The sequence below is a fragment of the Hipposideros armiger genome, unplaced genomic scaffold (assembly GCF_001890085.2).
Source record: "Hipposideros armiger isolate ML-2016 unplaced genomic scaffold, ASM189008v1 scaffold_1129, whole genome shotgun sequence".
Classification (NCBI taxonomy): Eukaryota; Metazoa; Chordata; class Mammalia; order Chiroptera; family Hipposideridae; genus Hipposideros; species Hipposideros armiger.
Window position 1 is genome coordinate 81,890 of NW_017732479.1, and position 16,669 is coordinate 98,558.

The 16,669-nt window shown below is 45.9% G+C and overlaps 1 protein-coding gene across 1 annotated transcript in view; it reads right to left on the reverse strand.

The window, feature by feature from the left end:
* The window catches only part of EFCAB6 (EF-hand calcium binding domain 6), a 183,745-nt gene that overhangs the window by 54,715 nt on the left and 112,361 nt on the right, over positions 1–16,669 (reverse strand). The window contains 1 exon segment of the mRNA XM_019632342.1: positions 85–199. Coding sequence (XP_019487887.1) covers positions 85–199 — 115 coding nt within the window.

Below are 16,669 nucleotides of genomic sequence, written 5' to 3' on the forward strand. Positions count from 1 at the left end.
GGGCGGGTGGCAGAGCTCAGAAAGGCTCGCGGCGCCCACGGAGGGAGACGGTCCCCGCAGGGTGTGCACACGGTGGGTAGCTACCTTCAAGTCCTGTTGCAACATCCAGGTAGCTCATCCCTTCCTTCTTATAGCCTATGTTTGCAGTCAGCTGAGCGTACTGGTCATCATCTATGGGCATTCCATTATCTTCCAGGACCTGACAGGAAGACAAGTGGGCAAGAGGTGGTTAGGTCGTCCTGGGGGCCATGCCTGGCCGAGTCCCTCCGCCCCCGCAGGGGGCTCATCACCATGGCCCCTGGCTTCAGCCTGTGATTGTTACTTGTCTGTCCCCGCCCACAGGCTCCCTCGGGTGGGGCCCAGGTGCCCTGGGCCCCTGGACCAGTACAAGGCTTGTTTGTTGAGCAAGTGAGTGAACAAAGGAACAGGTGGGCACCCAGCCTGGGGCTGGTTGGCATGGCATTTGGGGCTGGAGTCAGCACTGCAGGCCTTGCCAGAGCCGGGACCATGCAAGGGACCGAAATTCACATTTGCTGTGACTACAATGCCTTTTGAGTCTCCTAAGTTAGATTTCTACTCACACACATCCTAGGAAACATGAACAAAATAAAGCAACACAGTTTGAGGAGGGAAAACTAAAATTTTGATTAAAGTTTCATTATGGTCCACAGCTCAAATTGCAAACTGTGTTTTTTTGGGGGGGGGCGTGGGAGGGGAACCCACGGCCCTTCTTTTTTTTCTCCTTAGCCAAATCGGCTCACTGGAAGTTATCCATGATCCCCTTGCTCCGTGACACATAACCTGCTGCTCACGAAGGGTTTTTGTTTTGTGTGTGGGGGGATGGGGGGCAACTGAGGAAACACACTTCCTCGCATTGCACGGTGAGGCAGAATCACCCAGATGATACTGCCCCAGGAGGTGGGCTGGGCGGTTCAAAGGGCAGACTGCAAATGGCCAGTCAACCTGCCTGGAGGTGAGCCCCCCCACCAAAGGGTTCCTGGGGGGACACACAGGGAACAGAAGACACCATCCCTGCTGCTCTCAAAGTATTCACAGCTTAAAAGACAAAACATGTTTTTTCTTCTAGAAAAAGGTCATAAAATCACAGTTCAAAATGTGTCTATGTGTCTAAGGGCCAAAGACGTCAAGGATGATGAATGGGAGGATAGAGTAAGATAGTATACATCACTATCACCTCATCACCACCATCACCATCACCACCATCACCATCACCATCACCATCATCACCATCACCATCACCATCACCACTATCACCATCACCGTCACCCTCTTCATCACCATCATCACCATCACCACCATCTTCTTCATCATCTTCATCATCACCATCATCATCACCACCATCTTCTTCATCATCTTCATCATCACCATCATCATCACCACCATCTTCTTCATCATCTTCATCATCACCATCATCATCACCACCATCTTCTTCATCATCTTCATCATCACCATCATCATCACCACCATCTTCTTCATCATCTTCATCATCACCATCATCATCACCACCATCTTCTTCATCATCTTCATCATCACCATCACGGAACGATGCTTATCACCTGCTCTGTGCCAGGCCTCGTGCTGAGTTCTTCACAGGCATTCCGTAAGCCTCATTTAGCCCTTATCATAAACCATTCTTACTAACCCCATTTTAAAGATGTGGAAACAGTGGCTTAGAGAGTTTAGGTGACTTGCCCCCGTCGCATTGTTAGGAAATGACAGAGCTAGGGTTCAAACCCAGTTCTTCTTCTTAACCACTATGATGAACTCCACGACTGGAATAAGGTCACTGGGGCTGGAAGCGGGGAAGGTCTCCATCGTGGCGCCCTGGCGCCCTCGCATGTGTCCAGGTTGGCCACGCAGGCAGAGGCTAATTTGGGTCTTGGCAGAACACCTGGAGAAACTCCTAGAACACCAAAGATGGGAGCCTCTAGGAGCTTCTATGAGGCCATCCCCCGGGGAGGCCATCATGGACAGTTTCTCCGCCCCTCCCAGGTTCTAAGAGGCATGGAGCCTTGCGCCCCGGCCTCCTCAGACTGGAACTGCAGAATATAAGCCCATGTAGCTGCAACAGGGCACCCGCACCTGCAGTGCGGTTACCCGCTCCTTGTGCTCTGCTGTCATCCTTTTCGGTGTGTGGGGCGAGGACCACGGAGCTGGCACCTTTGTCTGTCTATGTCAGTGACAGACTGAATGTGACCGTGGCTCCTTGTACCTGCACTGGCCCAGCTGGTCAGGCCCTGGCTGGCCTTGTGCGTGTGAGCTGAAGCTAACAAGCTGCTGGATAGGCTGTGTCTGGTGCAGGAACAGGAGCCGAGGGAGGCGGGGCGGGGGGGGGTGTGTGTGCAGGTGCTGCGTGTGGCCTGGGGGCCTCCCGGGGAGCAGCGCCGGATTCCCGGACCATGCCAAGGGCCTGCGGGGGAACTGGGGCAGGCAGCGCGTGACTGGGCATTCCGGCAGCCCTGTGCCATCTGCACACGTGCCCCATCCCAGCTCTGTGGAGGAGTCTGTCCCACTCCAGGATGGGCACGTGTTCAGACAGAAAGCTGTGGCCCCATGGCAGCAGCAGTGGTGGGTCTCTGAAGCGGATAGATTGGTTGCTTCCTTTGACAAATAACTTTTTATTTTGAAAACAATTACACATGAATTATTCATCGCAAATTCCTCCTGCTTAGTTCTTTCATAAAAACATATGTACTGGAGAGTAAGAAAATGTCTGTAGGCAAATGTTTCGCTGCCTGGAGGGCTGTGAAGCACCAGGGAGGCGCGGTGGGCCTCCGGCAGCCTGGCCGGTGGTTCAGGCGTGCAGTCCCGTCGGCACCAAGCAGAGCGCCGTCACAAAGGATGCAAAACCCAGGGAGGGCGAGCAGCAGGAGAGGCACGGAGCAGCCAGCAAACATCAGTGCCTCCTTCTAATGGCTCCCCGCTCTGCGCTCTGCTCTCATGTTCACCAGGAACACACCGGTGAGTCAACCAGATTTATCACAACCCTCGGAGGCAATTCGCAATAGAATGTAAGGCTAAACTGCAATATTTATAAAACAAAATAAAGAAATTCCTCGAAGAGGCACAAACGGTGGCCTGGCATATTCTGACCCACCAAATAGTCTCTCTGCATCCCGGGACGTCACTAAGCATGTAGGCGCGCTCTTCCTTGTGAGGGCATGCTATTTCATGGAATCCTTGCGAAGGATTCCATCTGGTGAAGACAGGTGCTCGCTCATAGGCGCCCATCGGCTGGAAGTTGAGGGAGCGACAGTCTCTCTAAGCCCAGCTACGGCAGAACCCCCCGAGGGGGTGAAAGAGCCACCCTCAGACCCCGGGTGAGGAAGACCGGTTTGCTGGACCTCGGCGTCACGGTTTGGGTGGTTGTTCTAAGGCTTACAGTATATTCCCTTAACTTTCCACAGTCTGTTTGGTTAATAATACTTAACCGCTTCAGAGAAAGTGCAGAAACCTTGCAACCACATAAGTCTTTACTGGGCTCATGTCCTTCATGCTACAGTGGTCATTTGTCTCACATCTACCTGGCATATTATAAACCCACAAAACAATGTTATAATGTTTGCCTTAAACACTCTTACATATTTTTTAAATTAAGAAAAAATAGCCTTTACATTTAATCGGATAGTTACCATTCCCAATGTTCTTTCTTCTTTCGTGAACACCTGGGTCTCCACCTAGCATCAAATTCCTTCAGCCTGAAGAACTTCCTTTATCATTTCTTAGAGTGAAGATCTGCTTATGATAAGTTATCTTTTTGTTTTTTATCTGAAAACATATTTATTTAACCTTCACTCATAAAGGAGACATTTGCTGGATGTAAATTCTAGGTGGAGGGACTTTTTGTTTTCTTCTCAGCATGTTAACGTTGTCCCACTATCTCTGGCCTCCACTGTTCTAATGAGCGGTAAATGGTGGTTTGAAACCTTGTTCCCCTGTTTATGTGACATTGTTCACATGCTACTTGTAAGATTTCTCTCTTTGATTTTGGTTTTCAGCACTGTGTCCACGATTTTCTTTGTGTTTATCCTGCTTGGGTTTTCTGAGCTCGTGAACCTTCCCCCACAAATTGAGATAGCTCGGTCATGATTTCCCGACATATGTCCTCTTACTTAGTCTTCCCGTCCTTCCACGACTCCAATTATTCCCATGCTAGACCTTCTGGTGTTGTTCGCATGTCCCCAGGACACTGCTCTTTTCTCAGCCTTCTTTTTCTTCTTCAGTTTCTATAACTTCTGTTGATCTACCTTCAAGCTCATGGGCTCTCCCTTTTGTCATCTCCATTCTGTGGTTAAACCCATTTGGTGAATTTTTTAATTTCAGATATTTTATTTTTCAGTTCTAGAATTTCCACTTGGTTCTTTTCATAGATTTTATTTCTCTGCTGAGATTTCCTATATTTTCATTCATGATGAGTACATTTTCCTTTACATCACCGAGCATAGTTATAATAGTTGCTCTAAAGTCTTCAAGTGTAAATTCTAACATCTGGATCATCTCAGAATCTTTTCTCTTGGGAAATGTCATGTTTTCCGATCTCTGTACATTTAGTAATTTTGGATTGTATCCTAGACATTGTGAATGTTATGGTGTGGAGGCTCTGGATGTTATTATATTTCTCTAAAGGGTGTTGATTTTTGGTTTGTTCATTTGTCTGAGCAGGCAGTAGACTTGGTTGGACTCAGACTGAAAAAGACTATCTGTTGGGAAGCAGTTTAAAATCTCAATTCTTTTATTCTTTTATCCTTAACTAGGTTACTTGCAATCTGCCCTGCTCTTGTGTGGTTCATGGTCAGCCAGAGATTTGGGCAGAATTTATACAAAGAATTTGGAGCACCCACTTTCTGTCTCTCTCCTTTTTTTTTATTTTCCAGTGGCATTAGTTGTCCAGGCCTCTCTGTCTGCCCTCTAGTTCTTTAGGACAGAAACACCATTGGTTTTCTATCGGTGTTTTTTGTTTGTTTGTTTTTGTTTTTAAATCTGCCCTACTTAAGCATTTGCTCAGGTGAAAAGCTGTAAAAAATGGGAACCTCACCCCATGTTATTCCCATCTTCCAAGAGTTGGCTCCCTTCAAGAATCTGGTCGCTTAGTTTCACTTTACAGGGCTTTAAGGTACTTGGTTATTTATTTATTTACTTGTGAATTTAACACTGTCCAGTGTTGATAGTTGATATCTCTGGGAAGGCTGGTCTAGTAGGAGCTTATTCAGCTACACTGGAAACAGAATTCCCAGTAATGCTTACTTGGACGCTATAGAAAGCATATCCTTAAAACACAGGTATCACCAGCTCAGAGAAAGCTTTCTCGCCCTCGCCAGCCTGGGTGACAAAACTCTCCTGAGCTTCCACAGTCTCTTCCGCTGGCTTCTACCACAAACAGTCCCTCATACAGAGCCTCACACAAGGCGGCCACCCCACACATTTCTGGTGATTAGAGAAATTACCAGCAAGCCTTTTTTACCTCTACATCCAAAGAACAGACAGAAGATGCGTGGCAAATGTTAAATGACAAGCAAAGCAGGACATGTTGGACACTCACCCAAATCTTACTGTCATGTCTGGGTGAATCTCGAGTCTGGCCCGGGAAAGGCAGACAGGTGAGCCAAACGGTCATTGCGACGCGGTTCGGAAGGAGTGAGGCTATCAAGAACACCGCGAGGCCGGGCAAGGGGGCATCTCCCTGTGAGCCGCACAAAAGCAACCGGGAGGGAGCGGGGCCGGCTGGGGCTGTGACGTTGACGAGCTCTTTAGATCTGCACTACAGACACGTTAGGCTCCCACCTTTCACTGTGTTCTGTAGTATCAACCACGATATCTTTATTTTCCTCCCCTTACTACTTACTATATTGAGTACATTTTTCCTTTGAAAATACCAGCCTTCCCCCATTAGGGAGAACCAAGGAAAAGACTTATGTTTATACTTAAGCGAGGGACTTGAGAGGCACAGCCCGAGGAGAGGTGGCGTTCCAGGGCACAGACTCTGGAGGCGGCTTCTGTGGCCATCCCTTCCTACCTGGAGGGTCTTTGGCCTAAGTTATTTGTGATAAAACCAAAGAGCGCTCTGGAGTTTACTTTTAGTATGTTATATTACTTTCATTTCCTTACACACTCATTCACAGGAAAAAATGAAACAGGCAAAAAACAAAAACAAAAACTAACCAACAAAACCCCCCAAAACCAAACAAGTCTTCTCTAGAATTTCAGACATACTCCACCTCCCTACCTTCGAGTCCTCCATCCCAATGACCCCTGCTGTTCCCTTATTAATCACCAGTCATCAGAATGCAGGGATCATCTGAGAATTCTAACCACCAAGACTATTTGATCACATGCGAATCAGGTACTACAGATAAGAGTGCCATGGCTGGACATGAACATGGAACATTCAAAATCGATCTGATCTGTGCTTGAATAGAAAGTCCAAACTCCATTGGCAGATGCTTCCTCGATACAGGCATACCTCTTTGAGTTGTGCTCCACTTTATTGCAACTTGCAGATGCTTCATGATTTACAAATTGAGGGTTTGTGGGAGACCTGCCTGCCTCGAGCAAGTCTACTGGCACCATTTTTCCAACAGCATTTGCTCCCTTCAAGTCTCTGTGTCATGTTTTGGTAATTCTCGCAATATCTCAAACTTTTTCAAACGTATTTGTTATGTCGATCTGTGATCAGTGATCTTTGATGTTAGTATTTTAATTATTTGGGGGCACCGTGAACCGCGACCGTATAAGATGGTGAACTTAAACGATAAGTGGGTGTGTTCTGAGGGCTCCATCGACTATCTGCTCCCCTGTCTCCCTGCCCCCGCCGCCAGGCCTCCTTATTTCCTGAGACACAGCAACACTGAAATTAGGCCAATTAATAACCCTGCCATGGCGTCTAAGTATTCGAGTGAAAGGAAGGGCCACACGTCTCCCACTTTAAATCTAAAGCTAGAAATGATTAAGCTCAGTGAGGAAGGCACGTCGAGAGCTGAGACAGGTGGAAAGCTGGGCCTCTTGCACCAAACAGGTAGCCAAGTTGTTAATGCAAAGAAAACATTTTTGAAGGAAATTAAAAGTGCTGCTTTAGCGAACACACAAATTATAACAAAGTGAAACATACTTACTGCTGCGTGGAGAAAGTTTAGGGGTCTGGACAGAAGAGCAAACCAGCCACAACATCCCTTTAGCCAAAGCCTCATCCAGAGCAAGGCCCTGACTCTCTCCAGTTCTACGAAGGCTGAGAGGTGAGGAAGCTGCAGAAGGAAAGTGGGAAGCTGGCAGAGGTTGGCTCGTGAGGTTTAAGGCGAGAAGCCGTCTCCATAACATAAAAGTACAGGGAAAGGAGCCAGTGCTGAGGCAGAAGCTGCAGTACTTATCCAGAAGATCAAGTAAGATGATTAGTGAAGGCGGCTGCACTAAACACAGATTTTCAGTGTAGACAAAACAGGCTTCTATTGGAAGAAGATGCCATCTAGAACCTTCATAGCTAGAGAAAAATCAATCAGTGCCTGGCTTCAAAGCTTCACAGGACAGGCTGGCTCTCTTGTTAGGGGCTAACTCAGCTGGTGACTTTAAGTTGAAGCCAGTGGTCATGTGCCATTCTGAAAATCCTAGGGCCCTTGGGAATGATGCCAAATCTACTCTGCCTGTGCTCTCCAGATGGAGCAGCAAAGCCGAGATGACAGCACATCAGTGCACAACATGGGTTATTTTAAGCCCGCTGTTAAGACCTACTCTTAGAAAAAAGGATTCCTTTCAAGATATCACTGCTCACTGACAATGCACCTGGTCACCCAAGGGCGCTGATGGAGATGGACATGAGATTAATGTAGTTTTCATGCCTGCTAACACAGCATCCATTCTGCAGCCCAGGATCAAGGAGTCATTACAGCTTTCATGTCTTATTATTTAAGAAATACACTGTGTAAGGCTAAAGCTGGGCAAAGTAAATTAAAAATCTTCAGCAAAGGATTCACCATTTTGGATGCCATTAAGAACATTCATGATTCATAGGAAGAGGTCAAAATACCAACATTAACAGGAGTTTGGAAGTTGATTCCAGCCCTCACAGATGGCTTTGAGGGGAAGTAACTGCAGATGTGGTGGCAACAGCAAGAGAACTGGAACTAGAAGTGGGGCCTGAAAATGTAATTGAATTGCTGCAACCTCATGATAAAACCTGTACGGATGAGGAGCTGCTTCTTGCGGATGAGCAAAGACAGTGATTTCTTGAGATGGAATCCACTCCTAGTGAAGAGGCTGTCAAGATTGTTGAAATGACAATAAAGGATTTAGAATATCATGTAAACTTAGTTAGAAAGTGGCAGCAGGGTTTGAAAAGATTGACTCCAACTTTGAAAGAAGCTCTGCTGTGGGTAAAATGCTATCAAACATCATCTCAGGCTACAGAGAAACCTTGCATGAAAGGAAGAGTTAATTGACGTGGTAAACTTAATTGCTGTTTTATTTTTAAAAATTGCCACGGCCACCCCAACCTTCAGCAACCACCACATCACCCCGATCAGTCAGCAGCCATCAACACTGTGGCAAGACCCTCCACCAGCAAAAACATTATGTATGACTCTCAGAAGGCTCAGATGACAGCATTTTTGAGCAATAAAGTATTTTTTAAATTAAGGTACGTAAACTTTTAGGCATAGTGCTATTGCACAATAATATACTACGATATAGCATAAACATAACTTTCACATGCGCTGGGAGGCCAGACAACTCAGGTGCCTCATTTTGCGGTGCTCTGGAGCCGACATCCCTGTGGTATACCTGTATCCAGACCCACGTGTCTGAGTATCCATGTGGCCCCAGCAAGACAGGGTCTTCAAAGCTGATGCAAACCTACACGAGGGACACACACGATGCTGTCGCCACACAGGCCACAATGTATTTGGTCTGAGATGCAGATAAAGTAACAGGATTTCCATTTGTTTCCTAACTGACAGGAATACTGGGAAGAATGAAATGGAATTGCAAAGGGTGAGGAGCATCTCAGATAAAAGCCCCTTGAGGATGTGACGGTGGCAGGGTGTTCCCGACACAGCAGCTCAGATACGGGAGGTAAAGCTGGTGAGACCCCAAAGGCAGAGTCCTGGCATTAACAACCTCACTATGTGGGCTGGAGCTGGTCTCTGAGCTGCAAACGCTCCCTCCTGACTCCAGGTAGGAATGGAAGCTTCACAAGTGTCACTGAGAGGGAGAATGTGACAGGATCTATGAGGTGCCAGCTGCTGTACCAAGTGACCTTAACACATTATCTTATTTAACACATTATCAACTCCTCAAGCAAAGAAAGACCAATCCCACCTTACAGGTGAGGGGATCAGTTTAGGAAGGCTAAGTAAGCCATTTGTGTGCTGGAAAGACGCACGGCAAAGGTGTGAACACGTGTCAGCTCGACGCCATGAGACAGCACCATCTCATGACTCATGATATTGGAGGAGCCCGAGGGCGTCAGCCTCAGCCTCACCATTTATGAGGAGGAGCCTGAAGCCCAGCGATGCAAGTGCCTCCCCAGGGTCGCAGTGAGCAGCGTGGAGCCACGCAGATCGCTGCCCTGGGGGTCACTGCCCAGGGGGCTTCATAGCCTGGACAACAAGCAACCCAGCACCGGTGGGTCTGACTTAGAGCTGAGGCTTCCGGCTCTCAACATACGGGCCATGGTGGTTACTTCTGCGCAGCGCTCACACTGGGAAGCGTGTCACTGCCACTCAGATGACCCAGCAGGGGCAGCACGCAGAAGACACAGCTGAGACCGGGCCTGGGTGTGCATGTTTGGAACAGGGATACAGCAGGGACAAGGACTCTGTGAGTCAGCTGCTGCAGGACAAGAAATCCAAAATTTGGTGGCTGCCAAGCACTTATTCTCACACTCTCGGGTCTGTAGGTCGAGTGCAATGTGGCTCATGTCAGATGGGCCTGGCTGGGTGCTTCTGATCCAGCCTGCAGGTTGACGGGGCTTGGCTCGGGGCTGCAGGCTGGGCTTGGGGCTGTTCCACGTGCATACATTCTGGGGCCCAAACCGAAGGAACAGTAGCTGCTCGGGCCATATGTACCGCACTCCATGACAAAGAAAGCCACAGGACCAAACCCAACGTCAGGGAAGCGGGCTCTGTCCACTGAGATGAACAATGGAGAAGGCACGAGGGTGGGGAGAGGGTGAGGGTGTGTGCACGAACTCTAAGGCCCTTCCCAGCACTCTGAGTCTGTGGGATTCTATAAATTTGGTAGCAATGCTGTGACCACAGGGACATACCGTGATCACAATCCGACCACCCCCCAGAAGATGAAAAGGAACAGTCCATGGGCTACATATACCTGGTCTACCTGATCTAATTCTACCCAATCCATCGGTAATGGTATTGCGTCACATTTCCAAAAACCACCCTTCCGCCAACCTCAGTGCCCAACTCTCGACCCTGCAGACAGGCCGCTGGTTTGTCAGTGGCAGGGGTGTCAAACTGGAGGCCCGCGGGCCGCATGCGGCCCTCGAGGTCATTTTTTGTGGCCCACGACGCTCTGAAATAAAATGAAAATAGAAAAAATTGTTATGAAGAAAATAGCCCTTAGGGGAGATCGAGGCAATACCATACACATAATTCCCTCGTTAACCTTTTAACTACTGAAGACGAGTATAGAAAAAATTACCTCGAGGGCCGCACGTGGCCCGCGGGCCGCCAGTTTGACACCCCTGGTCAATGGCAATCACCAAGCTGTGAAACAGTGGGCTTTTTCTTTGCCCTTTTGCTGCAGGCATGATGATGACAATGATGATTTGGTTTAGTTTTCTTAAAAATACAGAGGGTGCCAAAAAAATGTATACACGTTTTAAGAAAGGAAAAAACTGTATTACAATTGTAATAGTCAATATATACCAGTAACAAAAGATGAACACAAGTCACGTTTGACTTCTGTAATTACAAGAGGTGCTCAAAGTGGTTCCCATCAGCATAATTTTAATATTTTTTTTTCCTTTCTTATAATGTGCATACATTTTTTTGGCACCTTCTGTATATTATCCCTGTAGAAACCAACAAGACAAAAATTGTGTTTAGTTGGCTCAAAATGACAAAATGCCGAACCTACATGCAACCTTCAAAAATTGTGAAACGAGACAGTCTCAGTCTGACAATAAAAGATAAGGTGATCTGACAGCTTTTCAATGTCAAGGGGAATTCCAGGTATAACTAGTAAATCAACCAGATGTGCCTCATTTTAGACGCGAGTGTCCAGAACCAGCTCATTTTTGCACACATGTGTAAAATCTGAGAGTTCCACGGGCAAATGAAGACAGGACTTCAATAACAAATTGTGAAGACAAGATGAAAGCAGACAATCCATTCCTCCTTCAGAGGAGGCTGTCCTCAAGTCCTGGAAATCGGACCAAGTGTTCAAAGGGCAAGTGGACCCGAGCTCCGATGCCCAGAGCTGAGCACAAAGTCAAGTGCGGCAGGAACAGCTGACGCTGAGCTGCCACCCTCTCCTCAGGAGTGACAGGCTCTCTGTCCTCTCCTTCTGCATAATCCTTGATGGCCTCTCTCCATCACCTCAAAAGCATGGAGGCTTTTAATGTATACATCTCATGCAAGTCCAGTTGTGATCCCAATAATGCGTTTGAGGGGTACCTGGATGAAGTTTATATGGGAAAATATAAACCTGGACTGAGAGTAGTTAAGAAAATATAAAAAGGAAGAAAAACGAGGAAAGACTTGTTCTTAAAAACATAGTGCATTGATATAGAAATAGATGTATATCAGTATAACAAAATGGGAATTTTTAGATGTAGACCCTCGTATAATGAGAATTTCACAAATGAGAAAGGCAACAGTTCAATTCAGCGGGAAAATATAGAAGAGACCGATTTTATATCACATACAACAATTAATTCCACATGGATTAAGCATTTCCATTTTTAAAATAAAACAATAAAACTTCCTGCAAGAAAGCCTCGGAGATTATCTGTAAACCATGGGAGGGAGAGTGGGGGTAGAGCAGTGACACTTACTAACCAAAACTGCAAACCCAGAAACTTACCGTTTCAAAACAGGAAAAGGAAACAAGGGAAGCAGGATAGACAAATTTGGTTGTACAGAAACTTAAAATATTCTAGTGGCCAAAAGACAGATAAAACAAAAAGACAAATGGGACATTTGAAAATGCATTTGTAGGGCAGAAAACACGGAAGTTAATAAATTATTAATCCAACAGATTTTTCTGAACACCTGTGTGTTAGGCGCTGCAAAAGTCACGAGGAATACAGAGTGAACACAATGGCTAAGTCCCTGCCTTCACATGCCAGGCCCTATTCACAGGGCTTTCATATTGTATTGAGGGGAAATGCGTCCCCCAAAAAGATATGTGGAAGTCTTACCCCCGGTGTCTGAGAACGTGACCTTTCACGGAAACAGGGTCTTTGCAGGTGTCATCAAGGTGAGGTCATACGGGATTAGGGTGGGCCCTGACTCCACTGACTGGTGTCCTTAGAAGAAGAGGGAAATTTGGACACAGATACGCAGCGAGGAGAAGTGCATGTGGAGGCACATAGACACGGAAGAAAGAGGGCAGAGACGAGTGATGTAGCTACAAAGCCGAGAAATGCGAGGATTGCCAGCCCCCACGGAATCTGGAACAGGTGAGGAAGGAGACTCTGGAAGCCCCAGGGGAGCATGACTCTAGTGACACCTGGATTTTGGACTTCTGGCCTCTAGAACTATGAGAGAATAAATGTCTGCTGTTTTAAGCCGGCCAGTTTGTGGTAATTTTTACCAATTCCTAGGAAACTAATATACATATATTAGCTCATTTAAGTGTGAGAACAACCCTATGATGTAGCTACTTCTACAATCCCCATTTTAGGAAACTGAGGCACAAAGAGGCTTGCCCAAGGTCACGTAGCCATTAAGTGCAGAGCTGGGACTTGAACCCTGGCAGCCTGGCTCCAGAGACAACATGGTAAACCACAATACTGCAAAGCTTTTCAAAGTCGAGTGGGCTCATTAACAAACACGTATTGAGCACTTCCTTTGTGCTGGGAACTGGTTTAGATGCTGGACAAAGGGCAGAGAATGTAAAGAACAAAGATAGCTGCCCTTGTTGAGTGTCCATCTCGTGAGGGAGACAGAGCTGCAGAGAAGCAGTGCCCTCAGGGGGGAACCAGGTTTGAGGCAACTGGACAAGTGTCAGAGGAGAGCCGGGTCTGGGAGAGTCGGGCTGGAGTCAGATTACAAGGGATATGGAGCCTAATGAGGGAGAAAGTCCCAGGAGTGAGAATCCAGAGGATGAGGGATAAACTGGGAGTTCTTATGAAAATGGGATAAATGACAATGTTTATAGTAAACAAATATGTCATAAATTGACAGGAGGGCAAAAGATGTAAACAGGCAACTTACAAAAGAACAAATCCTAATGATCCCCCTCCCAGAGAATAAATTCACTAGTAGTCTGGGAAATAAATGCAAATTAAAGTTAACATGAGCTATCACTTTAAAACTATCAGGCCAGGGAAAATTAAAAAGAGCTATAATGCCTATTGCTAACAGGAGTTAGAGAAAAAGATACTTTCATACACAGCTATTAAAAATATGATCTACTATAGTGTTGTTGTTTTTTTAAAAAAAAGAAAACACAGCTGGCCAAGTGGCTCAGTTGGTTAAGAGCTTGCTCAAGAGTGTGAGCTCTGAGCAACAGGGTCACCGGTTCAATTCCCAGCCTGAGCTGAGCTGCGGCTGAGCTGCCAACAGGTGACAGGATGACTCAGCTAAAAAAAAAAAATACAGGCAACATGTTAAAATTAAAACTCTATTATCTAGGACCAGCCGAGTGGCGCGATGGTTAAGAACTGGCTTGGGACGCCAGAGGGCCCCAGTTCAGATCCCACATATGAGGGCCAGTGACACTGCCCTCCACAGCTAAGATGCTGAACAACAGCTCAACCTGGAGCTGGGCTGCCGGGAGTCGCCGGCGACGGCGTAGGCTGCAGCCCCTGTGGCAGTGAGTTGCCACGGGCTACTGTATGTAGCTGGCAGCGGCCAGCAGCCGCAGTGAGTGGCCGTCCAGAAAGCCGGCAACTGATCTGCCTCGCCCAGGAAGAGCGCAATGATGGTGCCAACTTGGGCCAGTGAAGCAACGTCCTCCACAACTAGACTGAAGAACAAAAGGACAGCAACTTGTCTGTTCCCCTTCCCCCAATTCCCCAGCACTGTTCCCATCCCCCCAATTCCCCAATAAAAATCTTTTAAAAAAACAAAAAACAAACAAACAAACAAAAAACTCTATTATCTAAGAGCAAGCAATTCTATTCCTGGGAACCCATTCCATAGAAATAAAGGCATCAGTATGTAATGACACATAAATGTTGTTTGAAGATAAAAAAGAAGAAAAAAAGTGAATGCCCATGAAAAAAAAAAGGGTTGGTGTACAGCTTGCAGAAGATTTATGCTTCCTCTGAGAACAAACAGCAAAGCCAGGTAAAATACAAAAACATCTGTCTAGCATATTAGAGAACTGCCTAGGCAACCAGGACTCAAAGGTACAAACATCCGAGAGCAGGGGAATCTGAGGAGAAGCGAGCCGTTCATCCACTCTGGGAGCAGGGGGGCAAGAAGCTCGGGGTTGGGGCTGGTGGCCGAGGCAGACAGTCACTACAGCACATAGAGAAACAAGTAGAGCTTGTGATGAGCTCATGGGACCCCACTGACCAAAATCAGGGGGAGAACGGAAAAGCAGAGAACTGAGCCCAACGTTGCCAGTTTCCCCCTCAAGATATGTGTTGAATTCAGAAGCCATGTGGGGCAGAAGACTAAAAATCATGGCAGAAAGCCTCTGAAAAGCAGAAGGAACTTTTTTTTGTTACCTTGTGGTCCTGAGGAAACAAAGGTTAGAGTTCAGGATTTTTCAGGGGCAGGGGCTCAGAAAATAACACAGGCTCTGGGTTTAAAACTTTGGAAGCTACACCCCAGGAATAGGAGGTTTTTTTTGTTTCGTTTTGTTTTGTTTTTGTTTTAAGACAAATGGAGCCTTGAGAAATTGCAATGCAACCTCAAATCAACTCAGTCCCTAACTGGGCTAAGATCACCAGTCCCCATTCTATCTGCCTAGCAAAGGAAAGCGTGGCCCTTTATCTAGAGCTTCTCAATTTTCTTAACATAATATCTGACAGTCAGTAAAAATCTACCTGGCGTGCCAAGAGAGAGGACCACGTGACCCAAAGTCAAGGGAAAAAACAGACAATAGAAAAAAATCTATAGGTGATCCAGATACTGGAGTTAGCAGAAAAAAAGATTTTAAAATAGTTATAAATACATTTAAGAAAATACAGGAATATGTTGAGACAATAGAAGAAAAGACACAGATAGGGAATATATGAAAGAATAAGCAAATGGACATGCCACAACTGAAAAAAAAATACTAAAATTAAAAGCTATATGAATAAAGTTAACCACAGATAGGAAAAAGCAGAACATAGGATTAACAAACCGGAAGACAGGTCAATGGAACATACTGGGACTGAAGCACGGAGAGAAAAAGGATGGAAAGTACATAAAAAAGTGTAAGAGGCACGTGGGATATTGTGACCCAGTCTAACATACAAGGACAGGGAGAATGGGGCACAAGGAAAGGAAAAGAGATAATGGTTGAAAATTTTTCACAAAATTTTTTTATTAAACACATCAACCTCCAGTTTCAAGATGAACTGCAAACTCCAGCAGAACGCATACAAAGAAAGGCACAACTAGGCACATACAGTTAAGCCGCTGAAACACAAAGACAAAAAATCTTGGGGGCTGCTGAAGGAAACAAGGCACATTACAGTCAAAGTGCAACCGAACTGACAGAAGCCAGAAGACATTGGGATGATATCTTTTAAATGCTAGGAGCAAATAACTGTCAACCTAAAATTCCATTCCCAGCTAAAATATCTTTAAAATGTAAGAGTGAACTTCTGCGTTCAGGTTCAATCTGTAAAGAGCTTGGAAGTCATCACTTTCATCTTTACAAGAAAAAAGCGGAACAAACTGAAAATCAATGACTTTTCTTAAACTCATCAGAGAAATTTGAAACCTGGAGAGACAGGTATGAATACAGAGAATCACAGCCAAGACCAGCTTGCCTGGCGCAGAAGCCAGTGTCGCCACCAACTGGTAGGAGCACTTTTAAGTGGTAACTTCGGCAAGTTGCCAGAGGCTGAGTGAGGATTAGCTGGAGAATGAGAAACTCTGGGGGCTCAGGTTTTGGTTTTTTTTGGGGGGGGGGCACATTCACATGGATTTTATCACCAGGAACTCCACCAGGTTCTCAAGGAGAACATTCCAAGAAAAATCCCCTTGTGTGTCAGGCAAATTAAACCCTCCAAAAGTTGAAGTAAGTAGAAGAAAAAAAATAGAAGTCAATGAAATAGAGTACAAACAATAGAGGAAACCAATGAAATACAACTTGTTTTATAAAAAGATCAATAAAAGTGATAAACCTCTAGCCAGACTATTCAAGAAACAAAGAGAGAAGATTTAAAAATTACCATATCAGGAGTGAAAAAGGAAACATTATTAAGGATTATACAGACATTTAAAGGATAATGAGGCATAAGTCTGTACTGATATAAATAAGTGATTGAATAAATTAATAAATGGAGAGAAGAGACAAACTTCCCATGCAG